This window comes from Polypterus senegalus, chromosome 12 (genome assembly GCF_016835505.1).
Source record: "Polypterus senegalus isolate Bchr_013 chromosome 12, ASM1683550v1, whole genome shotgun sequence".
Lineage (NCBI taxonomy): Eukaryota > Metazoa > Chordata > Cladistia > Polypteriformes > Polypteridae > Polypterus > Polypterus senegalus.
This window is the reverse complement of record NC_053165.1, coordinates 15,738,549-15,765,889: the sequence shown is the minus strand read 5'-3', so window position 1 is coordinate 15,765,889 and position 27,341 is coordinate 15,738,549. Positions and strand designations below refer to the sequence as shown.

The following is a 27,341-nucleotide window of genomic DNA, read 5'->3' as shown; positions in this document are numbered from 1 at the left end:
AACAATACAACGAAATTTAAAATGGCTCTCCAAGAGATGATTTCATCACTCACACACACACATCCTCACACATACACAGATAAAAAAAACTGGATATGTAAAAATAATGTAAAAAAATTACAATTAAAGTGCATAAAATATTAAAAGTGCATTCAATAATTGCACACAGTTTCTCACATGAAAACAAGTCCAAGATGGTGAAAGTAGGGACAATGTGATTGAGGGTGGAGATTTAAGTTCTTGGACGGCTGAGGGGTAAAAGCTGTTCCTCAGTCTCGTGGTATGGCACTTCAGGGCCCTGTAGCGCCTTCCAGGGGGTAGCAGTGTGAAGACGTGATGGAAAGGTTGAGTATTGTCACTGATAATTCTGCAAGCCTTGCTGTTACAGCGTGACCTGTAGATGGACTCTCCCTCCTTCCTCTCGGAAAGACAATGATTTTTTTTGTGATTTGTTGACCACCCTCTGGAGGGCTGCCCTGTCTGCCTCTGAACAGTTTCCACACCATGCCAGGATAGAGTAGGTCAGTAAGCCCTCTACTGAACGGTGATAAAAAGTCTTCAGCAAAGTGGCAGAGATGTGGTCTTTCCTCAGTTTCCTGAGGATGTGCAATCTTTGTTGGGCCTTCTTCACTGTTATACTCCAATTCAGGTTACTGCTAATGTGGGTCCCTAGAAACTTAAAACTGATCACCTGCCCCACCTCTTGGTCTGCTGTCCTGAGTGGCAGGCGCACATCCTGTTTCCGTTTGAGATCCAGGATGAGCTCCTTTGTCTTTTTGATGTTTAAGGGCAGGTTATTTGCCACACATCATCCTGTCAGTCTAGAGACTTCATCCCTATAAACATCTGTTGTCAGTTGAGGGAAGGACAGGACTTGAAAGAAATGTTGGGGTACCAGCCAGCCCACCCCATTTGCTTGCCCCCAGAAAACTGAAAATAACAGGCGCCTGACAGAATGAAGGGTTGACAAAACAAAGTTTAGCCGTTGGCTTCGAAACGATAGGCTCTGGATAGCGGCCCAGTTTTAGCTCCGTAACGTGGATAACTCATTTCCTGAATGGAATGGCGCCCTTTGAGAGTGCCTTGGTTTTATAGCTCAAAGGGGTGTGGTCAGTTACCCTCAGTGGGCGTGTTCTCTGAGCTGTGTGTGCTAAGAGAGATATGCGAGTTAGCAATCATGCTCTCCAGTGTCCTGGAGTTGTAGTGCTTAACTCAGACGAGGCCGGAAGGTGACCCTTGGACGCACATGTGCTACACAGCCTATTAAGCCAGATTTATACATGACACTCATAACTCTTAATGTGCATGCATCATGGCTGCCACGTTTCCAGCACTATTTGACTTGTCCTTTGAGTATGTCATCAGAAATTAACGTTATGCATGCACAAAGTTGCAGTACCAGCAAAAATTTGGGTAGCATAGTATGTTCAAGTTTTAGTATGTGATATCATCATTGTTGTTTACTATCAATATGGCAGAACACATCGAGGAAGAACTGATAGAGTAGGTTGGGAATTCTCATCATCTTTACGATGACAATCATGCATGACAGAATAGCCGGCATCAAATCACCTGCTCTTTGAAAGGGGATGTGGAAATGTGCAAGACGAAATGGAAACAAATTTGAGACAGATATTTCTGTGCCAAGTGGAAAATATCCGATAAAAGAAATGGGGATTCGACGGAGGCTGTGTTTTGTCTCTGTTGCCGTCTTTTTTTGCACTTTCACGAACAGCATCAGAATGCAATGAAGTTTTATCATAAACATGTTTCTTGTCTCGTCCCACAACACCGTGAAACTGAATGTTGTTTTCTTACTGTGATGATGTCTCACACTGCCACCTGGTGGAATCCTCCAGATTTATGTAAAGTAAGCTTGCAAATATAGTCGGTTCGCTGTTTACGTAGCAGCAGCGTCCTAAAGTGCATGTGTTGCGTTACGTCAAGAATATCCCAGACCTTAGGGGTTTTTGATGGCTTCTGGTCCACTATCTCAATATTGATAGTGATACGTCCACTATGTACTTCTAGGTCCTTTTCACCCTTCGCTCTTTTCAGATTCTAATTAAAAGAAGAAATTGGTTGGGGAAAAAATATCTGCTGCCGGAACTGAACCTGAATATCCCTGGCTTATTATAATGCGTCTTCAAGACATCTATTTTGTTTAATTTTCAGGCAGTTCTCCAAAGATCGACACAAGTTTACCCCTTTGCTAACTACACTCTGGATGAGAAGTATCCGGTTTCACCATATGCAGCTGAACTGAATGCCGACTTCCTGCTGTTTGTAACTGGTAATAAGGTAGGTGCAGTGGTACTTTCATTTTCTTCTTTGAGTCACGTCATGGAGAAATGTATAAACATTGCATATGGCAATCCATTAGACAGAAAGAAAAAATAAATTGTTGGAATTGATTGTTTTTGCTTTTCTCTCTCACTCTCACTCTGACATTCTCTGCTCCTGATGGAACTGTCGTCTCTGTCTTGTCATGGAGTTTAAGCTTTTGAAAAAGAGGCAAATGTTCGTTTGCAGTGTCTGAATAAAGTTCATGTCTCTACAAAAAAGACAAAAAAGAAAGAAAAAATAGATTGAGAAATGTAAAACTCGTCTGTCGGATTTTAAGCCTTCACTCTTGACTATGGATTGCTTTAAAAATGCAGACTGTATGAGCTCCAAGAAAGTGACTGTGTTCCTGAAGGACTACATTTCATTTTGTTTGGACATTTTCACTTTACTACTTTAGCGTGGACTATAATTGTGCCAACACATGACTGTCCTTTTAATGTGATCTCAATTCAGAAGAAATGTTTTAGTCATCCCTCGCATCTGCCAGTCCATTACTAATTATTGTGAAAGAGAGGAAAGCCTTGAAAGGCATAATGCAAGTTTGGAAAAGTCATTTATTTTTGTTCTCATGTTGTTGTTTTTTTTATTATAATGGGCGTAATTAGGGGATTAGTAAAATAAATGCTTTTAATGGTATGTCATAAATCTATTGCTTTTGAGAAAGTTTATTATTTCAAGGATGGATAAAATATACCGTGAATAAGGCGCCTCATGGTGGCTCAGAAGTTAGCACTGCTGCCTCATGCTCCCCAGAATTCTGGACTTGAATATTTTTGCAGAATCTGTCTGTGTGAAGATTTCCTGTCCTCCATGGACCTGCAGGGTTTTTCTGTAGACACTCAGGTTTTCTTCACACCTCCTAAAGATCTGAAGCTTCAGTTAAATTGACAGTTGTGAATTGGCCTTAAATGAGTGAATGTGGATGTGCCCTGTGATGGACTGGCATCACAGAATGGCACTCTGCATTGTGCCAGATACTTTTAAGGTAGTGGGCTCTAATACCTGACGGGTTCAATAGATGGATAGATTACTTTTAAGAACTGGTGATATAAAATAGCATATCCATTTATTCCATCCACACATCCAATCTTCTACAGCTTATCGGGGTCCACGTCGTGTAGGCAGCGGTCTAAAGAAAGATGTCTAGATGTTTTTTTTCCCCAGTCATCGCCTTCAGCTCCTCTGGTGGGTTATATCAAAGCGTTCTCCAGCCAGCTGACAGATACAGTATAACCGCTCCAGTGAGTCTTGGGTCTGTCTCAGGTTCTCCTCCCAGTTTTATCTCTGCAGGGAAGCGCCCAGGAGGTATCCTAATCAGATTCCTGAACCGCCTCAACAGGTTCCTTTTGATGCCGAGGCAGCGGCTCTACTTTGAGCTCCTCCTGAACGTCTGCACTCCTCACCCTCCTTCTAAGGTGGAGTCCCAACACCCTGTGAAGGAAGCTCATTTCTACCCTTTGTATTTACAAAGTGGTTATTTACTACCCAAAGCTCACAGCCAAATGTGAGAAAAAGAATGTAGATTGACTGGTAAATCGAGAGCTTTTCCTTGTGACTCAGCTCACCATTCACCACGATTAACCAGTAGAACATCTTCAAAACTGTGGACGCTTCAATCCTGCTGTCACAGAACTGGACCCCCTCACTCTTTTAGGTAGCTCATTCCCATTAAATCGATCGCTCACTGTTGCCGCTCTTGCGACTCTGGTGGGTTTGCCCTTTTCAATAGGCTCCCTTCAGCTGTGTTTGGTCAATTGGATTATGAAATGGGAGCTCATCCTGTGGGTGACTGATCCCTAGGCTAATGCAACTTGCCAGCGAAGTTATGCACTTTTTGCAGCAGGTTGGTGGCACACATGATCCAAAAATGCAAAATGTGTTCTATAGCCAAGTCACAATGAAACAGAACAAAGTATAATTATTTTTTCTATAATGAAGTTAATACGTACCCCCACAACCTCCCAAGTGTAGATGTTCTCCATGCCACTAAGATAGAACATTAGGGTTCGGCTAACCCTAATTATTCGTAATTTACAAGCATTTCTCCACCCCTTGCTGATATTTCGAAATGAAGATATGAACTTTTTAGACATTGTGAAGCCTCATATCCCAACAAATACTGTACAAATTTCACTTGTCGGCTATTTTAATTTGAAACATTCTTCTGAAAATTGTCTCTATGGCTAATATAAAATGATGAGAGATTGTAAATGGTTGAAAATGTGGAAAAATGATTTGTTTTGCATGGCCATAACATAAAGTTCGGAAATCTGCCTAACTAGAGACTAGAGATGCTAGAGACCGTTCCTGAGCAGGGCACAAGTCTATTACAGGACCCATTCACACTCATACTCATACATGGTCGGCTTTGGAAGTCCTAGGAAGTTGAGGGGTGGGACCCTGCCAGGTCTTAGAAGGTTGAGCAAAATCCTGAGGTGACCTGATAGTTTTGAATTATGTATCCTAGCAATTTTGTTTATGTGGTAATTAAATACTGCTGTTTCAAAACCTGGACTTTGTTCATTGTGTTCTCCCCACAGATAACAAAGGTACCAGAAAGAGGACCCGGTTGTCGTCACTTCTTGACATGCCCGAAGTGTGTTACTGCACCTTCTTTCATGAACTGTGGTTGGTGTGGTAACGCCTGTACTTGGCGTGAAAGCTGTTTAACGGAATGGAGGAACTCCTCTTGTGCACCTGTTATTAAGGCGGTAAGTGGACACAGAGCTACTAAAATGTCACATGAGTTCACATTGTTATTCATGCTGTAATTGTTTGTTTAGAATTATTTTTCAGATTCATAAGGCTGCTAGTGTGTTCTGAATATCTACGGGAGACTTCTGATGAGTGGTGTTGGGTGTCGGGTAGTAGCATTAAGGTTGTGAACTTTATAATTAATAACTGAGTAGTTTTAGGATTAATGCTGGCTGTTGTCAAAGTATCTTTGATAGATCAACACCACATGTGCTATTAGCCTTTGTTGACTGGTGTTAACCGGTCATATTCATATAATAAGTTATGGTAAGAAAGCATATTTGTACGTGTTTTTCTAAATGTTGACCCTTTGGTCACTGATGGCTGAAATGCGAATGTCCCGTCCGCCATGTCCACTCCCTTTCAATCAGTTTCTGTCTTCTCATGAATTGAGAATTTGTTCTTTTTGTGTAGGATTGGAATCCATCGTTGTGGTTGCTCCTTGCTGGGCTGGAGACATGAATGTTACTTCTCTGTATTTCCTGGTTTAGTGTTTCTATCCATCCATTCATTCATCCATTATCCACCGCTTATCCGAGGTCGGGTTGTGGGGGCAGTAGCCTAAGCAGGGAAGCCCAGACCTCCCTCCCTCTCCCCGGCCACCTCATCCAGCTCCTCTGGGAGGACCCCGAGGCGTTCCCAGGCCAGTCGGGAGATATCATTTCTCCAGCGTGTCCTGGGTCTGCCCCGTGGCCTTCTCCCAGTGGGGCATGCCCGGAACACCCCCCAGGTAGGCGTCCACGGGACATCCTATCCAGATGCCTGAACCACCTCAACTGACTCCGCTCAATGAGGAGGAGCAGCGACCGACTCTACTCCAAGTCTCTCCCGGATAACTGAACTCCTCACCCTATCTCTAAGGGAAAGTCCAGCCACCCTGAGGAGAAAAATCATTTTGGCCGTCTGTATCTGCGATCTTGCTTTCTACTACTTTTCTACCCAAAGCTCGTGGCCATAGGTGAGGGTAGGAACGTAGATCGACTGGTAAATCGACAGCCTCGCCTTTTGGCTCAGCTCTCTCTTCACCACGACGGACCATTGCAGAGCCTGCATTCCTGTTTTCTCGTTGGTTGTTAAAATATTTTTTAAACTTTAGTAATCTCCACAATTTTGAAACGGAAATGTTGATTCAGTGAGCTTTGTACACAAGCACTTGCTGTTTCCTTGGGAGATATCCTGGTTTATTTTTGGAATGTCTAGCTGTTCAGGGTAAATTTTGATTGTGCAGCATGTTTTCTTTGAATTTTGCAAAGATCTCTGGTTATTCCCTAAGTCCGTGTTTTTCAAGCAGTGTTGCCGCGGCCTGAGAGCTACCCAGGTGTGCCGTGGAAAGAATATTGAAGCGCCATGGGGGTGTAACCCTGAGAGAGACGGGCCCTGCAGGTGGTTGAGACCTGTCTGAGGAGGACACGACTGCCTGGAGAGACTGGCATTAAAGCAGCTCTGTGATCGCAATGTTACAGACACAGCACTTTGGATGCATTTCCTGGACTGCTAAAGACCATCTGTCACGTTGTGTGGTTGCCACGGGGCTGGTGGATAGTGGGCCTGAGGCAGAGAGGGGTGGGCAAAGGAATGAAGCAGCTGGGAGATGCCCCCAAAGTGCTCAATTAAGACGCTGATCTCAAAGCTGCTTTTTTAGTGGTTACTCAGGTAGTCCCACCACTTCAGACAGTTGAGCATGTGTGTGAGATATTATGTGTTTGTGGTCAGTAAAGTAGTGGAGTGCCTCTGGAGGTAGCAGAGTTAAAGATGCTAAGATTTGCATTGGGTGTGACAAGGATGGATAGGATTAGAAATGAGGACATTAGAGGGTCAGCTCAGGTTGGACAGTTTGGAGACAAAGTCAGAAAGGCGAGATTGTGTTGGCTTGGACATGTGCAGAGGAGAGATGGTGGGTATATCGGGAGAAGGGTACTAAGGATAGAGCTGCCAGGGAAGAGGAGAAGAGGAAGGCCTAAGTGAAGGTTTATGAATGTGGTGAGAGAGGATATGAAGGTGATGGGGGTAACAGAGCAAGATGGAGAGGATAGAAAGATATGGAAGAAGATGATCCGCTCTGGCAACCCCTAACGGGAGCAGCCGAAAGAAGAAGAAGAAAATAGTGGGGTGCCTTGGAAAGTTTTTTTAATATTCTGAAACGGGCCGATTGCTACCCCTCACCTTTCTAAACTGCAAGGTGCTTAATTTAAAGGACAGGCCAACATCACCCCCTGCAGTGCCCGTCATTCATCCCCTTTTTGAAATAATCAGCTCTTGACAGCCTAGTGAATACATAAAGTATGTGAAGAAAAGACAAAGCAGGAAAAGATCATCATCATCTTCTTTTGGCTGCTCCAGTTAGGGGTTGCCACAGGAGATCATCTTATATACATTTAAAAAAGAAAGACATGAAGATGAAAACAACAATGACCTTTTTTTTCCTCCTTAACACACAATAACCCCCTTGAACATGTCATGAAAATCTATACAGTGAAATACACACCCCAGCCCCTTCCAAAGTTCACAGAGTAGTCCAGAGTTCAAGTTGTCTGATTTATAATGGGCGAATGGATTGTTCAAGCCGGCCAAGAAAAGAATCTATAAATGTATAGGTAAAACATTTCCACAGTTATAAAAAGGGACTTTGACGAGCTCACCCGAGTCCGCTAGTTGTAGATTAGATTCACATTCCTGGAGATGATCGCTGACCTTCAACTATCAGGTTTTTGAAGCCGAAGAACCCTTTTACGTGGCCCATGCAAATGTTTGTGGACTCAATGGAGGCTCTGAGTGTCTGGGCTTACGAGTGTCCTGATACAAACCAACATCCAGGCCTTTAATGACCTCTTGGGCACGGCCATCAGCCATGTGTCTTTTTGCGGAGAGAGTGTCGACCTCATCGAGAGGTTTGCTTATCTCGGCAGTGACATTCATGTCTCTGGTGACTGTACCTATGAAGTCGGTGGATGGATTGGCAGAGCATGTGGGGGGTCATGAGGTCCCTGGAAAGGGGTGTGCGGCGCTGCCGATATCTCTGCAAAAGGACGAAGGTACAAGTCTTTAGAGTCCTGGTGCTTCCTGTCTTGCCACATGGTTAAGAGACATGGACGCCATCCAGTGACCTGAGACGAAGACTGGACTCCTTTGGTACTGTGTCTCTTCAGAGAATCCTTGGGTACCACTGGTTTGACTTTGTGTCCAATGAGCAGTTGCTCATGTTGTCCTGATTGAGGCACATGACCTGCATTGTGAGGGAGCGTCAGTTACAGAACTACAGCCATGTGGCGAGATTCCACGAGGGTGATCCAGCTCACAGGATCCTCATTGTTTAGTGGCTAGACCTGGCCAAGTGGTCGTCCATGTAACACCTGGCTGTGACAGGTCATTTCTGGAAGGTGGGACTGGATTGCGTGTCTGCTTTGGGGGCTGCTAACCGGGATCTTGAGCTGTTTCATGGCAACATGCTGGACCAGTGCATGCTCCCCAGCCTGGCCTGACCTGACCTGATACAGCCATTGATCGGCCAGTTTCAGAATATCGTTACAAGTGTTTCCCGTCTTTTTCCTCCAATTGCTTGTATCCCCTCTCCTTTTAAAAAAAACGGCAGTTTATGCAGATTCCTTCTATAAACAGGGCGCTGCTGGCAAACACCTGTCTATTCCTAATACAGGATGTATGGGCAATCTTCATGCCCGCACAAGCAGACCAGATGGACCACATGACGTTTTCTATGTTCCGGTGATACACTGCCCTAAGATGTCATTCATTTAAATGAGAAATGGATTATACTATTTAGACTTTCAATGGATAGTAAGCAGATGACCACTTTGTTTTTGGTCCCCCTCATCTGCACTGTACATTTCATAACATAGATTATCAGTATTCTGTGTCTTAGGTCTTTACAAAAATGGGCGCTTCTCATTCATTTCATGATGGCTGCACTGGTTGAGGCCCACAGGGGCGGCACACTCCCACTTTTACACCCGTCCTCACTCAATTTACGGTAGTTTGCCTCATCTGCATGCATTTGGTTAAGTAGGAAGAAACAAGAGTGTCCTCATAAAAACCACAAAGAGAATGTGCAAAGTCCACACAGACAGTGACCAGTCCGGAAATCAAATCCAGATGTCTGGAGCTGTGGGGTGTAAAAACAGCAGCAGGGAATCTGTTTAAAACCTCGCACGCAGCTGCTTTACAGAAGGACTTCCTCTTAACATGCCAATATGCAGGCAAATAAAAAAATCACTTCTTTTAAATGACAGAAATGTATTGTGATTTGGTTCTGAAGTCACAATCCGGAATGCAAAGAACTCCTAACTTGTGCCTTTGGTGAAACGCTTGCAGCGGTGGTCTGCTCGGATGTGTACATAAGCCCCCCTTCGCTGTGATGACGATGTCCTTTGTTTATCCTCGCAGTTCATCCCCAAGTCCGCCCCGCCCGTTGGTAACACCAAGCTGACCTTATGTGGGCGCCATTTCCAAGCATTTCCAGCCATCACCCCTACTTCCAGCTCACACTTGGTAAAGGTGGGGAAGCAGACCTGCGTGGTGCAGCCTTTGAGTGTCAACTATACTCAGTAAGTAAGAGAAGAATGTGTTTTATCCTTTTATATTTTACAAAATACTCTTCTGTTACCTTTCATTAGCAATATTGTAAGCAGATGTTAAATCTCTTAATATTATAGTTACAGTCAAATTGTTTTTATGTCATTTAAAAGGATTTTACACTTTCAAAGATGAACCAATAGAATTTGCAGGTTTGCTTGCTGAGGCCTTTGCTTTATTACCAGTTTAAATGCTTTCCTATGCATGTTCTCCTGTGTGAATTTTTGCCAGGGTACTCTGATCTCTAAGTTGCCATTTGCATTGTGCCCAGTGGTACCAGGATAGGCTCTGGTCCTCCAAAACCCTAAAATTAATTAAGCAGGTTTAAGAAATGTGAGGTGGGTGGCAGTGGTAGCGCCGCTGCCTCGCAGTTAGGAGTACTCTTCACTCTCGACACCTCAGACTAGAAACAGAACAGCAGGTCAGGTCACCTGCAGACATTCTCAGATGATTCTGCACTTATGGGGGATGAGACAGAGGACAGCAGTCAGGTGGAGAACTTTGCTTCTTTGTGTAAAGAGAATTGTCAGCAATTTAACATCAGCGAACCCAGGGAACTGCTTACTGACTGTGTCCACACCAAAACCCCTCTACGTCTGGTCACTATTCACGGAGCGGATGTAGAGGTGGTGGACCGCAGCAAGTACTTTGGGGTCCACATCAATGACAGGTTGGACTGGTCTTGGAACACAGAGGAGCCATATATGAAACGGCAGAGTAGGAGATGACATTCCTTTAATGTGAGACGTGACGTCCTTCACATCTTCTACAACTCTGTGATGGCCAGTGCCATTTTCTGTACTGAGGGGTGCAGAGCTGGTAACGTCGCTTCAAGAGAGGCCCACCGAATCAACAAGCTAATTAAAAGAGGGGCACAGTTTTTTTTTCTTTCTTTTTTGTCATTCTGGTGTTTGTTCAGAAGATTGTGTGTGTGTTTATTAATTTTTCTATCCATTTATGCACTTATTTATTTGTTTATTTAAAGTGCTTCTGTAAAAATATAATTTCCCCCTCTGGGTGTGTATGTGTGTATCTGTCTGTCTGTCTGTCTGTCTGTCTGTCTGTCTGTCTGTCTGTCTATCTATCTATCTATCTATCTATCTATTTATCTATCTATCTATCTATCTATCTATCTATCTATCTATCTATCTATCTATCTATCTATCTATCTATCTATCTATGGTCTGAATAAACACCAGAATGACTGAAAAAGAAGAAAAGTAAACCTGACTTGGCAGTCCCAGTGCGTCATTATGCAGGTGTATACCTGTTGGTATACTGGAGCCCCCATTATGTTTCTTGACACACTTTTGCTGAATAATTCATTGGCTGAAAGTCCTCAGTGTTAGTGTGTTAGACAGAGGATGTGCAGCGTTGTTCATCATGGCACTCAGTTTCGTTTTAATTCTCTCCTTTGCTACGACCTCCAGGGCTCCAGAGTGCATTCCATAAGTGTCTGCCTTTTCCTTTCTATCTATCTATCTATCTATCTATCAATCTATTTAATCCTGCCTACTGTACTTAAATTAAAGTCTGTCTATCTGTCTGTCTAATCCCACCTACTATACTAAAATTAAAGTCAGTCTATCTATCTATCTATCTATCTATCTATCTATCTATCTATCTATCTATCTATCTATCTATCTATCTATCTATCTATCTATCTATCTATCTATCTATCTATCTATCTATCTATCTATCTATCTATCTATCTATCTATCTGATCCTGTCTACTATACTAAAACATCTATCTATCTAGTGATGGGCGAGAAAAATTAATATCATGTTTTCCTGCAGAACAGAGATAACAAAGTTCCTTATATAATAGGGTGTATGGTGACCAACACTAGATAGATAGATGGACAGAGCAACAGCAAGTGATATGCAAAAGTCCATGAAAACTCTGGTTGTCACACAGGCCGCATGCCAAGTTATCCAGCTGTTTGTTCACAAAGTCTCAAAGACATGTATTTTTACTGTCATATTGTTCTATAAATCACCTCTGGATGATGTTCTTTCTAGGGAAAGTGCTTCATACTCACACTGACACAATGAGCATTTGCATTACAGATCCATGCCATTACATTTATATTCATAGTACCTCGAGATTATTTAGTGGCAGTCTGTGAAACTGCATGTCACAATGAAAATAAACTCCTTTGCTGTAAGGAGATTTAGTCAGAAATAAAAAGCAAATTTTAAACTCTGAGCAAAATAAGTTTTAGAATTTTCATAGCCATCCTTTGGCTTGGACTGATTAGCGAGTTTGGTGGTGACAGGACCAGCCACCTTGGAAAATGAGGCTTCTTATAGAAGTTGATAGCAGAAGAAAAAAAAAATTAAAAGCATTACAGAAGCAAAATTCTTGCAGTCTGCATACTTGGAAAGCTGAGGTCTTTTCTTACGGAGATACGTTGTTCCTGTTAAATGTCAGTGTGACAGCCCAGCTGGATTTATGGAATAACAATTCATGGAAGCCTGTTGACAGGATATTAGTGTTAAAGGTGAAAAGATGTTAAAAAAAAAAAAGAAAAAGGGTGGTTTCATAATGAAAAATTATATAACTGAACAGAAGAAAGGTGGATTGTAACGGAGTGCGCGCCAGCCTGCTAGTCAGGAAACAGAACGTGGACTGTGCTTTATGTTTTAATGTTCTTCAGAAGCGAGTGGCAGGAGAGCACAGAATGGTCTTTTCCTGCATCCTAATGTTTGTGTGAAATTTACCCTTGCATATACTGTTGTACAGCACTAAATGTATTACAAATAGGGAACAGTTTTCTACAAAATGTATCCAGTTCAGAAAGACACAATGCAGTCACTACTCACAACAGTTGTGCTTATATTACCCCGTGGCCATTTTGTTTTAAAGAAAAAAATGTGTAAAAGACAAATGTCAAGTGCTATTTCTTTTTTTTCCGTCTAGACTTGTTTGCACTCTGCAGAATACTGGAAATAATGAGCTTTCGACGCCTTATGAAATTGTGTTGACAGTTAATGAAGCAAAGGGGAACAGACTGTTTAACATCCAGGGGGAGAGCAGGATTGACGGATTCATGTTTGTGGTAACTCCTTCCTTTTGTTCTCTTGTGTTATTATAATTTTCTTAACACCAATTGCAGTCTGATTATTATAAATTCTTCCTCTCCACCGTTCTGATTTCTGTATACGTGTGAAACCTGACAGAATAAAATGCATATACAGTAGCTGCAATATAATCAAAATTTCAGATCCTTGTGCTGTTGGTTCATTTCTGTTGGTAGCGCTGATGTTCTCCAGAGCTTCAATAGCTGGGCCGCCTTGTTTGCTACCTGAAGTTCGACTTGCGCGGTTGTCTCTTTCTCTCAGCCTCTCTGGACCAAGGTGCATCACTCTGAAGTACGCGTGGGCCTTCAAAGTCCAGCAGACTCTCCTTCGACTTAATTGTGTGTTTTTGGTTGGGGTGTGGTGAGAATATGAGAGGCCTATTAGCCCTTTCCTTTTTGTCTTCATTCTGCATGTTCCTCTCTTTGTACACATCATGAATATGAACAATTTATTTTATATTTCTATGTAATTATTCCACATTTTTATGTGATTATATATAAGATTCCCTAGAAAGAAAGAAAGAAAGAAAGAAAGAAAGAAAGAAAACATTGAATTATTTTTTGGTTGGCACCCTTCACCCACCATAACCTATCGTCTGTTGGGGGAGAAGCGAAAGCTTTAGATTCGTCAAAATTTTCAATCTCCAGTTTTTCAACGGGTTCTCAACGTTTTAGGGTCCCTTGATACCGAAAAACCGATGTCTCCATGTCTGTGTGTCACAGTTTCTTGAAGACAGTCTAGAGCTGAAACAGATGGATGGAAAAATACCGAACTCGAAACATAAGCCTGTTACGAGCTGACGATGTGCCGGTTAGTCTTTGAGCCAAATCGTGCAAGAGAAAGAAGCATTTTAGAGTAGGGGTCCCCGGCTGCAGGTTTTCATTCTAACCCATTAGTTAATTAGTGACCTGTTTTTGCTGCTAATTAACTTCTTTTTTAATTCATTTTAATTGGCTTTGTTTTTTAAAGATTTGTTCCTCTGAATTTCTTCTTCATCATTCCTCTAATCACTTCATTTCTTTCCTTAAAGAGAAATGAAATGTGAAGTGAGGGAGCCAACAGAAGACCAACTTAAGTCAGGGTCTCAAACTCCAACCAGTTGCTTAATTAGGCGCCGATTCTTGTCGTTTATTAAACTCATTCTTTAATTCCACGGCTTGTTGCTGCTCTCATTGTGCAATGGCAGACATTTTTTAAAATCGTTGATTTTCTCTTTTCTAAGCGCAGTGTGAAAATGTTTTGTGGACCTGAGCAGATCAACATTCCTCAGACCTTCATCTTTCTTTATTTTCAGATATTGTGTGATGGACACCAGTTGTTTTGGCTCATCTTCTATCTCATGATTGTTTGGCTGCTAATTAAGGAAAAAGAAACAATTAAGGGGTCTGAGTCTTCAAGAGCAAGTCAATTAAAATGAATTCAAAAGAAGTTAATTAGCAGCAAAAAACAGGTCACTCATTAAGAAAAGGGTTAGGATGAAAACCTGCAGCCGCTGCGGCCCTCCACGACCAGAGTTAGGGACCCCTGATCTAGAGGAACCCTCAAATACTGTAATTCTGCAATTAGTTATGAACTCTTCTCGTCAGTTTCTATCATAATGGCCTATTTACCTCACATTTTTATGTAATCATTTTGTTCAACCCACTGAATTAAAGCTGAAAGTCTGCACTTCAACTGCATCGGAATTCATTGTGGTCATGTACAGAACCAAAATTAGAAAAAAGTTGTCTCTGTCCAAATATTTATGGACCTAACTGTTTATTTATTCTGCACAAACAAGTGTTCTTTTCCTCTTTGCCATTTGTGTTCCATGGAATTGCCAGAAAAGGCAAAGCAATCCAAGGCAAACAAGTGCAAATCACAAATCGAAAATGAAGTCAGAAACACAGCAACAGGTTCAATAATGCAGGAAATCACAAAGCACAGAAAGCACAAGAACTTGCCAGCGTATTCAAGAATGAACCACCAGGAACTGTGGGAAACCCTGAGGGTATTCTCTGGCAGGCAGTGATGGGCAGCACCCACAAAACGCAAGGCACATAAAAAAAAAAAAGTTATTGACAAATAGACAAAATCAAATACAAAGAAAAGGGCAAATACACATAAATAAAATTATTACAAACAAGAAAGAAGACCAACAACATGAAGATTTTAAACCCCAGCCAGGAGGAGAACTATAACACCTATAACACACTAGGACATTGTGACCTCGTCTGTGCCAGCACATTTTATAAATATTTTATATAAATTTTAGAAACAATTTTATATTTTGGAAGTCCGTAAAATGCAAAAATGTATCTCTTACTTATTTACTGTTCTGTGAAAAGACCTTAAAAATGGCTTCTTTTAGCAATAATAACCCTCAGCATGCATCACTAAAGTGTTTATTCATCTGTGCGATGTGGAATGTAAAATAACTGCACTTTAGAATGACTCGGCTGAGATCTACAGTCATATTAAAAAGTTTGGGAACCCCTCTCAGCCTGCATAATAACTGACTCTCCTTTCAGTGCTATGTCTTTCATTTCTAGGAACATCGGAGTACTGCGGTGTTTTCTGAACAAAGATTTTTAGCGAAGCAGTTTTTAGTTGTATGAAATTCAATCAAATGTGAAAAACTGGCTGTGCACAAATGCGGGTCCCCTTGTCATGTTGCTGATTTGAATGCCTGTCGCTGCTCAATGCTGATTACTTGTAACACCAAATTGGTTGGATGAGCTCATTAAGCCTTGAACTTCATAGACAGGAGTGTCCAATCATGAGTAGTAAAAGGTATTTAAGGTGGTCAATTGCAAGTTGTGCCCCCCTTTGACTCTCCTCTGAAAAGTGACAGCATGAGATCCTCAAAGCAACTCTCCAAAGATCTGAAAACAAAGATTGTTGAGTCTCATAGTTTTGGTGAAGGCTACAAAAAGCGATCTCAGAGGTTTAAACTGTCAGTTTCAACTACAAGGAATGGAATCTGGAAATGGAAGGCCACAGGCACAGTTGATGTTAAACCAACCCAGCAGGTCTGGCAGGCCAAGAAAAATACAGGAGCGGCATATGTGCAGGATTGTGAGAATGGTTACGGACAACCCACAGATCACCACCAAAGACCTGCAAGAACATCTCACTGCAGATGGTGTATCTGTACATCGTTCTACAATTCAGCGCAATTTGCACAAAGAATATCTGTATGGCAGGGTGATGAGAAAGAAGCCCTTTCTGCACTCACGCCACAAACAGAGTCGCTTGTTGTATGCCAATGCTCATTTAGACAAGCCACATTCATTTTGGAACAAAGTGCTTTGGACTGATGAGACAAAAATTGAGTTATTTGGTCATAAGAAAAAGCGCTTTACATGTTGGAAGAAGAACATCGCATTCCAAGAAAAACACCTGCTGCCTGCTGTCAAATTTGGTGGAGGTTCCATCAGGCTGTGGGGTTGTGTGGCGAGTTCAGGGACACTGGGACCCATGTTAAAGTTGAGGGTCGGATGAATTCAACACAATATCAACAAATTCTTCAGGATAATGTTCAAGCATCAGTCACAAAGTTAAAGTTAGTTAAGCAGGGGTTGGATATTCCAACAGGACAAGGACCCAAAAACACAGTTCGAAATCTACAAAGGCATTCATGCAGAGGGAGAAGTACAATGTTTCGAAAATCTAAGATGATTTGAAGCAGGCTGTCCATGCTCAGCAACCATCAAATTTAACTGAACTGGAGAGATTTTGTATGAAGAATGGTCAACAATACCTCCATCCAGAATCCAGACATCCATCAAAGATTATAGGAGGCGTCTAGAGGCGCAAAGGAACAAAAGGAGGCTCAACTAAGTATTGATGTCATATCTCTGTTGCGGTGCCCACATTTATGCACCTGTCTAATTTTGTTTTGATGCATATTGCATATTTTCTGTTAATCCAATAAACTTAATGTCACTGCTGAAATCCTACTGTGTCCATACGGCATGTTAGATATTAAAAGGAAGCTCAGCCAATGAGAAACAAAAATCCAAAGAATTAAGAGGGGATCTCAAACTTTTTCATATGACTGTATTTCTCTTGATTTTGCATATTTCACTATGAGATCTATGAATCTTTCATGGTCATAAATAATTTTTCCAGTGTGTCTAATATAACGTGCTGCACAGAGAACCACTCGGGCACCTTTATTTTAAGAAGGCACATGACATGTGTGGACCACCAGGGTGCGTACAGCCGTCCTAACCCGACACAGACAGGCAGAGAGACAATTTCAGCTCAGTACGCTTCTTCCTCGTTCCCGAAAACACAGCACAGTACATACAGCACAATTCACAGGCCTTTATTTTCCAAGTCTTTCCGCCTCCACTCCTCCCTCGCAAGCTTTGTCCTCTTCCTCCCGACTCTGGCTCCCTGAATGGAGTGAGGCGGCTCCTTTTATGTTGGCCCTGTGGGAGAGGCTCATTAATCGGATCTGGAAACACTCCTAGGTTTGGTAAAGGCCCAATGTAGGCCTCTGCAGCTCCCCCTGATGGCCCAACAGGGCTGTGCCAAACTGTAACTCCCAGTGTACCCTGTGGGAATCCATGGTGCCGGTGCCACAGCCACCCAGGAGGGCTGCCCTCTAGTGTCCTGGGGAATGTAGTGCCCTTCCGATGCTCTCTTACCCCGGTTCTTCCATCTAGATAATGGCCAAGGCCGCCCATCACAATTGTAATATCATGGCGCCAACGTATAAAACAAGGCTGTGCCCAGCAGGTTATTGGACTCAACATAAAAACAAATGCCGATTCACATACAAGATTTAGTTAGGGAAAAAAACTCATTCTATCATTTTAAGAGGACAAGCTTGCATTTTTGTTGTGTTATGTTGTGCATTTTATTTCAAATGTTCAGCCTGTTTGGTCACCAGTCCTTCTGCTTTGCCCTTTACAATCTTCTGTCTCCTGGTTCTTTGCGCTTCTATAATATTGTCTTTAGAAAATGCCATTTTCTTCACCTTGGCCACAACAGTTAGGTTGATTGGTGAATCTAAACTGGTGCCCGAATTAGTGAGAATATAAGACTTTGGGATATTTCGTGAGAGTCTTCTTCGAGATGCCACCATGTTGGGTATCTCGAATGGAAAGCTGGGATTGGAAAATGAACTTGTTGAGCTTATAATACGGATTTGAGGCACGTCTTCAGTTGAATGTGTGGTGTAAGAGGTTGGCTGCAAAGAAATGTATCTGCTTGATAATTCTAAAGAATTACTTCTTTGTTCCTGTACCAGATGCCAAATGTGAGCTCAGTCTCTCCCTATTTTGGTCCCATGAATGGAGGAACCACTATAACTTTGACTGGAACTCATCTGGATGCGGGATCCTCAAAGAAAGTTAAGATCGACGGTGAAGAATGTAAAATTGTAAGGTGAGAGATCTCTAAAGATGTATAATAAAGTCAATTTCTATTTTCTTTTAAAGAACCAAGTTGACGTTCACTTAAGGAGCTGATACTTGACCCGGTTAAACGAATGTAGTGCACCTTCCTGCCCATTGTACATGGTGAGCCAAAATGAAGTGGCACATTTCTCAAGGTCATTGCACGAGGTAGAGGTACCCAGGTGGGTGTGGGACCTTTGTTAGGCGATCCCTTGTAGGTTTTATGTCGGCAACATGCCTTGGTCCGGTGCACACCGAGCTTTCACTGTCGAAGCATTCTTCAAAAACAACTAATCCATCATCATTACGCAACGCGCCTTCCGAACGCACTTCAGCATTCCTCCTAATGGTGGTGTCCCAAATTGCTAAACAGACTGAATTGAGACAGACGGGTACAACACTGAACAGAAAATCTCCAGGCCGACTTCGGGCTGTAGGAATGGCTGAACAGATCCAGGCTGTAAGGGCATCTCCTAGACGTTCAGTGCACTTCTGCCTTAGGCATTTCCAACACGTCTTTGAGGAGGATTTTGCATGAGGACCTTAATCTCCATCCATACAAAATGATGGGAGTGCAGGAACTCACTTGGAGAGCCATAGAGAGTTATGTGTGAACATTCTATAAACCATTCATTGAGATGCCATCATCATGTGCAATGACATTTCCATTTGAATGGTTGCGTAAATAAGCAAAACTGTTGCTACTGGGCTGAAACCAGCCCCTCGTGAACTTCATCGGAGACTCCAGCACAGTGAGCGGGTTACAGTTTGGTGCGCCATTGCAGAATTTGACATTGTAGGCCCTTACTTTTTTGAGGCCGGGGGAGCAATGGTCACCGTCACTTCAGAACGTCACGTTGAAATGCTGGAGAACTTTTTGTGGCCCCAACATTTCCAACGCGTCTTTGAGGAAGGTTTTGCACGAGGACCTTAATCTCCATCCATGCAAAATGATGGGAGTGCAGGAACTCACTTGGACAGCCATAGAGAGTTGTGTGTGAACATTCTGCAAAGCATTCATTGAGATGCCATAGTCATGTGCAGTGACATTTCCATTTGAATGGTTGCGTAAATAAGCAAAATGTTTGCTGCTGGGCTGAAACCAACCCCTTGTGAACTTCATCGGAGACCCCAGCACAGTGAGTGGGTTACAGCTTGGTATGCCATTGCAGAATTTGGCATTGTAGGCCCTTACATTTTGAGGAACTCACTTGGACAGCCATAGAGAGTTGTGTGTGGCAAAGCAATGGTCACCGTCACTTCAGAAGCGTAAATAAGCAAAATGTTTGCGTTGAAATGCTGGAGAACTTTTTGTGGCCCCAACTGGAAGAAATGGATGTGGTGGACACCTGGTGTTAACAGGATGGAGCGACAGCTCATACAGCGCGGAGATCCATGCAAGTTTTGTGGGAGATGTTTCTGGGGAAATTAATCTCCTTGCTCAGTGATGTCGGGTGACCTTCATGTTCACCTGAATCTCACTCCGTGTGATTTCTTCTTGTGGGGCTCTCTCAAAAATGAAGGTACACACACCGACCCCAAAACCTTGAAGCCCTCAAGGACGCTATTCGCCACGAAATTGAAATGGCCAAACGAGTCACACGGGCGTTCAGAAATCGTCTCGATTAGTATATCGCTAATGATGGCCACCACCTTGAAGACATCATTTTTAAAACACAGTGACAAAAATCTATTTTGTATACCCTTTCTTGTGTCGTAATGAAATGTATTCCATCTTGATAGATAGTTTATTAATCCCAAGGGGAAATTCAAATACTTCAGCAGCATCATACTGATAAAAAACAATATTAAATTAAAGAGTGATAAAAGTGCAGGTATAACAGACAATAACTTTGTATAATGTTAACGTTTACCCCCAGAGTCGCATAGTGTGGGGTCTCCTCAGTCTGTCAGTGGAGCAGGACGGTGACAGCAGTCTGTCTCTGAAGCTGCTCCTCTGTCTGGAGATGATCCTGGTCAGTGGATGCAGTGGATTCTCCATGATTGACAGGAGCCTGCTCAGCGCCCGTCGCTCTGCTACGGATATCAAACTGTCCAGCTTTGTGTCTACAATAGAGCCTGCCTTCCTCACCAGTTTGTCCAGGCATGAGGCCTCCTTCTTATTTATGCTGGGGAAGCATTTTGTAGAATAAACGTTTGAGATGCGGTACTCCCCCTGTACCCTTGAGATTTTTGTGCTGTATTCACATGCGATATTATGAAACTCGGAATGGGAAATGTTCTGTGTGTAGATGCAGAGACAAGACCAGAAGGTGAATGACGGTTTAGATAGCTGGCGGAATTTGTTAAAGGCCAGTAAACTAAAATGAGAAGGCCTACAAGAAGCCAGAAAGCAAACCACAAAAACCTAAATAAAGTTCAGTTGTCAATTGTAGGCCAAACAACTGGGCAAAATAAAACTCAAAAATAGAACTAACAAGAGATAAAAACCTGATCAAAAAAGATCTGAAAAACTGCTGCTAGTGTGACGTCTTTTGAATGAACAACAATTTACATTTATAAAGCCCAAAAATCACACAAAGATTGATCTTTAGCAGGTTCTGTTTAATTGACATCCCTACCCACCCGGCCTCACCTCTCTAACTCTCTAAGAAAACAAGAAAGAAAAACCCTCAAAAAACATTGCAGGATAAAAAGGGCAATTCAGAGGGAGACCCCGAGACCTCCAAAGATGGACACTAGCTATCCATGACTTAGTCATTTAAACCTTCTGTGTTTTTTAGCACTTCTTTAAAAATAAACTCCAGAGGTTATCGCGTATCACTCCATTCAAAATGCACGGTGAGTCAATTTGTCATATAATCGGCTTCACAATAAAAATCTAATTATTGTCTTGTTCCGTCATGTTATGCAGAGCTAACCGATCCGTTCAATGCACCACATGCCAAATGAATGACAGAGCCAGCTTATTGAACACTTGCAGTTTTCTTTGCTCTCTGCTTCTCCACAAAACATTGCTTTGTATCAGGAGCTCCTCTTACTCCAGTCATATTTCTTGGAGTTTAAGAGGCCAGTGTCGTAGTCTGCCATTAACATGCCCTCATGTTTGAAAAATAAATGCATACCTGTGGTGAGCTAATGTTTGGCAGGATTGGTAGCCCTGTTGTTTAAACAAAATGGGTTTCTGTTTACACCTTAAAGGGCAATATAAGTATCATTCCCTATATAGTACAGGTATTTATTTGCTTAAAAAAAATTTTGTGTTTAAAATTATGTGCAGATACACTTCAAACAACTTACATTTACACTATATGTAATATATATAGTTAGTTTTACCAGCATTTATAACAAAATGCCCTCTGTGATCATTCAGTAAACTTTTAAACGCTATCAGTTCAGTTTTTAATAATTCAGATGTTTTGTCAGGTATTGTGGCTAAGATACTGAACTGACAGTATGGACCATGGAAAGCAACTGCAGTAGGAAGGTCCATGGTGGGATATGGGGACTCTGCGGTAGACAGCAGTGGTACTAGATAATGTTTAAAAATTTATTTAAAATTGCTATAAATTATAGTGCTGTGTGTCAACTTTTAAAAATTATATCTGCCTCATTGTAAAATCCACATCAATAAAAGGAATAAGTGCCAGTGAGTCTATCTGGGTGTCTGTCTGCATCACAAACATTTTTAATAATAAAATGCATTGCATTTGTCATTTCAGTAGATGAAACATCACAAACATTTTTAATAAAAAATGCATTGCATTTGTCATTTCAGTAGATGGCACATCACGAACATCAACAATGCTTTTTCAAATCCCATACCAAATGGCATATAACAGAGACATGAGCATTGCATTTGACATTCCAACAGATGGCGCATCACAAACGTTTTAATAATAAAATGCATTGCATTTGTCATTCCAACAGATGGTGCATCACAAACATCAGCATTGCTTTTACAAATCCCATACCAAATGGCATATAACAGAGACATGAGCATTGCATTTGACATTCCAACAGATGGCGCATCACAAACATTTTTAATAATAAAATGCATTGCATTTGTCATTCCAACAGATGGTGCATCACGAACATTTTTAATAATAAAATGCATTGCATTTTTCATTTCAGTAGATAGCACATCACAAACGTCAACATTGCTTTTACAAATTCCATACCAAATGGGATATAACAGAGACATAAGCATTGCAATTGTCATTTCAACAGATGGTGCATCACAAACATTTGTAGTAATTCATTCTATTAATATGCGCATTACACAATACATTCCAATATAAGGTGCACTGCAAATGTTAACTCTCTTGAGGTCTCTGTTAATTACTTGGATATCAACCTGTCTTTGGTGGGTAAGACAGCTAGTGGACTTAAATAAATGTTTGCCAACAAGATACTGTAAAAGTAAGTAACTTTTATATTTTGAATTTTATTTCACACATTTCACATGTGCCTTGAGTGCGCCACAGTCTGCTCCAATTACTGGGGTAACCTTTCCCATTGCTTGGGGGTGTGCGATGTCTAGGTTCGTCACCTGTTGGCAATTACAATGGTGGGTTTAAATAGCCACCCACTTTGTCGTGTCCTTATCTGAGCTGCAGGTAACACAAATCTTTGTCTTGTTCTTTTAATTTGATCTCTTGTGTTCCTGGCTTTCACCTGACCTTCATTTTTGTCTTGCTTGTTGGCTTCGTCGTTTCCACACTTATCGAGCTCATGGTATTAGGCCTTTACTCTTTGGCATCTTTCTCCTGGTTTGCCTTTTAACAGCCTCGTCAGTTCGACGACACAACCGTAACACAGTCTTCCGTCGTCATCTTTCAGAGCATACTCTGAACAACAGGATGTGATAAAAATTGTGCTTCATTCTGTTTCATTAAAGATAAGCAGGTTGTTGTACGAGAGCACGTAGGGAAGATCAAACCAGCTTTATCAAGGCAGGACAATCGACTACAGGGCAGGAGCAAAACATATCACTAAACCACCTTTTCGCTGTTCCTCACAAGTCAGAGACGAGTCCAGGGCCGTTTGAAGGAATTTGGGGGCCCCAAGCAAAATGGACATGGAGGCCCCCTGCACGCACGCACGCAAAGGAACCACAGCATAGCCATACAGTACATATTTCTGCTAGCCTACCCGCTGCAAAATTGCACCATTTGTACAAGACAAGTAGAGCTATTTCATGTGTGTAATTTATCACTGACCACTGTCTTGTTTTTTCTTATCCTCCTCTTCCTTTCTCTTCTTTCTTTTTTGGCTTCCTGAAGCATAATTCTGCTTCATGACTGCCGAGGAAGTTTTGTATTTTGCCGGCAGCAGAGATCGCGTGGTTGGCTGGCTGCTGTCAGCGAGGGGGGCCCCCTTGAGGGGGATCCCGATAACAGTGTCATTGCACTTTACTGCATTCACTATCAATGGGGCGCTCACACAGTTTGTCGCTGCATTTTATTCTTAACCAGTCGTTGTCTTGGGGCCCCAGGCCAGCTCGGGGCCCCAAGCAATTGCTTGGTTTGCCTGCCTTGTCGCGACGGGCCTGGACGAGTCCCAGTATGGACTGTAATGTCAACTTCCATCACGGCTATAGAGGCCCCGCCCCCACCACTCTGGGAGTGATTTAATTTGTGAGAGCACTGGAAGGCCCCGCCCACTCGTACTGCACTTGTGTAGCATGTGCAATGGAGAAGACACTCAAGGCAGAGGCTAGCAAGGGACCTGATACATCCTTGATCTTGTTTTCTTTGTTTTTTCATTTGATCGCCATTATCAAACAGGTTAGGTCTCCAATCTATTTGTTCATGCATACCGAATTACAAGAATAGTTTGTCCCTACAAAAATTGTTTGGGAATGGTTTGAGAAAAATGACAAAGATATTGATTCAGCCTCCAAATCCGATTGTTCATCTGTGTGACGCGCTGGAAAAACAAGTCCGAACCTTGAAGGCCCCCTCTCACAACTTACAGGACTTTAAAAGGATCTGCTGCTAACGTCTTGGTGCAGATACCGTAGGAAACCTTACGGAGTCCATGCTTGGACGGGTCAGAGCTGTTCTGGCAGCATGAGGGGGGGGACCGACATAGCATTAGACAGGTGGCTTTAATGCTTTGGCTGAGTGGTGAATGTGCAGCGGAAAACAATTAGGCTAAAGGTCTGCTTTTTGGAAAAACATGGACTAAAGGCTGTGGATTTGTTTTTGTCTTTCAGTGTTTCTCCCGAGGACTCTTCCATAGTGTTCATATCCCCACCAAGGGACAGCATCGGAAGCGTATCTCCAGAAGTTGAAATCGATACCTTTAAGGTGCCTGTGAGCTCATCTTTCCAGTACAGGGAAAATCCCGTCATCACCGACATCTTCCCTAACTGCAGTTTTAACCGGTAAGATAACTTTTTTTCTTTCCAAAAATAAAAGTATAACCAGCAAGAGAAATGTGGAGTAGAGTGTGCAGTTACAATACCCTGTCCTCTCCTGCTGCTGATTCGGCCTGTTTTACTTCACATTCGACATGCGGGGCTTCGCACTCCCTCGGTGTGCGCTGAAGTAAATGATGCAGCGTTTTGTTTAAGAAGATTGAATTCCTTGGCCTTGCTCCAGATTTGGAGAGAGAAGCCGAGGGGCACTGCCCTGTTACACCCACACACACACGCCAGGATTCAATCCTAGAACTCTGCAGCTGTGCGTCAGCAAAGCTAACTAGTATATCTATTTATCTGCTTATGGATAATGAAAAACTGTGCATGGATATGCAGCAAATAAATGTTTTTATTTTTGTTTTTTGGTGTTTCTGGTTTAAAGTGTCGCATTTGTCATTACAGGGGATCCAATATCACAATTATAGGCAAGAACCTCGACTCAGTTTATCGCACCAATGTTATATTTGAAACCCAAGGAAAAAAATATCCGCCTCAGGTAAATCTTTACAAATGTTCTTTACGTAAATTCTTACATTGCACAGAATGTGAAAATTTGGTCTTTCAGACTTTTTTTTGACGATAAGGACGATTTGGCATAAAGAAAAAAGAATTCTGGGCAGTTAATGCATGTAGGTGACCGACGAGGATACTGCGTTGAAACCCGCTGCCTCATACAGGTGTACGCACCGAGAGGTGGTCTGTTCTTCTTTGTAGCGGTCAGGTGCCGCTAAGATTCACACCGTCAAGATGATGGGATTTATTTGTTTTTTATAGTGGATCCCAGGGACGTTCCCAGCCTTGGCTCGACCCGCACACACTCACAAGAGAGACAAAAATACAGGACACTGGGGAATAACAATAATTAAAGAAGGTAATGCAATTAAATCATATAAATGAAAACAATAATACCACCCCAGCACCCCTACGGTGATATTACATCAAACATACAGTGCATCCGGAAAGTATTCACAGTGCATCACGTTTTCCACATTTTGTTATGTTACAGCCTTATTCCAAAATGGATTAAATTCATTTTTTTCCTGAGAATTCTACACACAACACCCCATAATGACAACGTGAAAAACGTTTACTTGAGGTTTTTGCAAATTTATTAAAAATAAAAAAACTGAGAAATCACGTGTACCTAAGTAAGGCTTGGTGGTCCTACTGACCTTCATTCCTCTCCTCTCCAGAGCAGATCTCCACCTTCCCAGGGTCTCCTCGACCTTCTCCCAACTCTCGCTACAGATCACAATGTCATCAGCAAACATCACAGTCCGCGGGGACTCCTGTCTAATCTCGTCTGTCAACCTGTCCTTTACCACTGCAAATAAGAAAGGGCTCAGAGCCGATCCCTGATGTAATCCCACCTCCATCTTGAATACATCCGTCACTCCCACCACAGATCTCACCTCGTTCATATCCTTTACAGCTCTTAAGTACTCCTCTGCCACTCCCTACTTCCTCATACAATACCACAGCTCCTCTCGAGGCACCCTGTCATATGCTTTCTCCAGGTCCACAAAGATGCAATGCAACTCCTTCTGGCCTATTGAAAACGGAAATAAAATTATGAACATTTTCAGTGTGGAACCACTGATTTAGGACAACTGGAGGGGCTGCCCAGGGTCCTGCATTTGGAGGGGTCCCGTAGGCTGCTGCACTGTGCTCCTATTTTGTGAGCATCAGTTAAAACTAAGTTTCAAAGTTTCCATCATTTACGAAATCCCAAGAAGCCTATAAAAGATGTAAACAGTACAGCCGCCTCAAGTGTGATTTAACTTGAGTGAATGAGGCCATACAACATTAAGACAATGTCGTAAAATGGCCTGAGATAAATGTTTTATATTTAGTAATTCCAGAATAGAGAAATATTCACAAAAGTAAAGACGGTAAATCATAGCCCAGTTTGGTTCCTTAAGCTTTACCGTACCTCCTGTAAGATTATCTGGGCCATCCTGTCTGTTTGGTCCCTAGATATGTAGAACAAGAGAGCTATGTGAGTCTTGGATCTTAGGATAAACCTGTTTAAAGCAATCTGTCCATCTTGTATAGAGCCACTACTTCCTCCCTGCATCACTTGCCCAACTCTTAGCGTTGAGGTGTTTTGCTGGGAAGATGCGGCGGTGGAGACCAGTGCATTGGCCTGGATTTGCGACTCCAGCCTAATCATATTGGGGCTCTGGTTTCCCTACGTGCTTGTCAAGTTATCATTATTTTCACTCCTCTATTGGCCACCATGTAAAATTATCCACCATTCGGATGACAGCTCTAAACCTCGTACACTTGGATTGAGTGGGTGGGAAAAAAAGTCGCTACCACGTTGGCGTTGCTGGCGTATAACATTGGACAACATAATAGGCAGATAAGACATGTATTCCTATTTATTATTATTATTTTTGCTTTTTCAACCCTACATCTTCATGTTTTTCCTATTTTAAATTTTTATTCTAAATCCTATCAACTTGCAGACACAAAAATATACAGATGACAGACACAGACTTGTATTGAGATGCATATTCTGATTTCTGTCCGTCCGGCAGTTACTTTCTGTTGGACGTATTCTGTGTTAACGTTTGCAGTGTACCATCTAATGGAATGTACTTTGTAATACATGTAGTGGTAAACTGCATTGCATCTTTCATTCCAACAGATGGTGCATCACAGATATTAGCACTGCTTTTACAAATCCCATAGCAAATGGCACCTAACAGAGACATACTGTAGCAGCTGGACGGACACACAGGCACTTGTCCTTCTATTAAGGTGGATAAGCCTTATATTTGACTTAA

The 27,341-nt window shown here is 42.2% G+C and overlaps 1 protein-coding gene across 3 annotated transcripts in view; it reads left to right on the top strand.

Moving 5' to 3' along the window:
• Positions 1 to 27,341, top strand: part of LOC120540350 (macrophage-stimulating protein receptor-like) — a 115,422-nt gene that overhangs the window by 48,687 nt on the left and 39,394 nt on the right. For all 3 annotated transcript variants that reach the window (XM_039771028.1, XM_039771029.1, XM_039771030.1), the window contains 7 exons: positions 2,176 to 2,301; positions 4,887 to 5,057; positions 9,499 to 9,659; positions 12,611 to 12,749; positions 18,014 to 18,150; positions 24,343 to 24,513; positions 24,952 to 25,045. In XM_039771028.1, the coding sequence (XP_039626962.1) occupies positions 2,176 to 2,301; positions 4,887 to 5,057; positions 9,499 to 9,659; positions 12,611 to 12,749; positions 18,014 to 18,150; positions 24,343 to 24,513; positions 24,952 to 25,045 (999 nt within the window). The remainder of the gene's footprint in view (positions 1 to 2,175; positions 2,302 to 4,886; positions 5,058 to 9,498; positions 9,660 to 12,610; positions 12,750 to 18,013; positions 18,151 to 24,342; positions 24,514 to 24,951; positions 25,046 to 27,341) is intronic.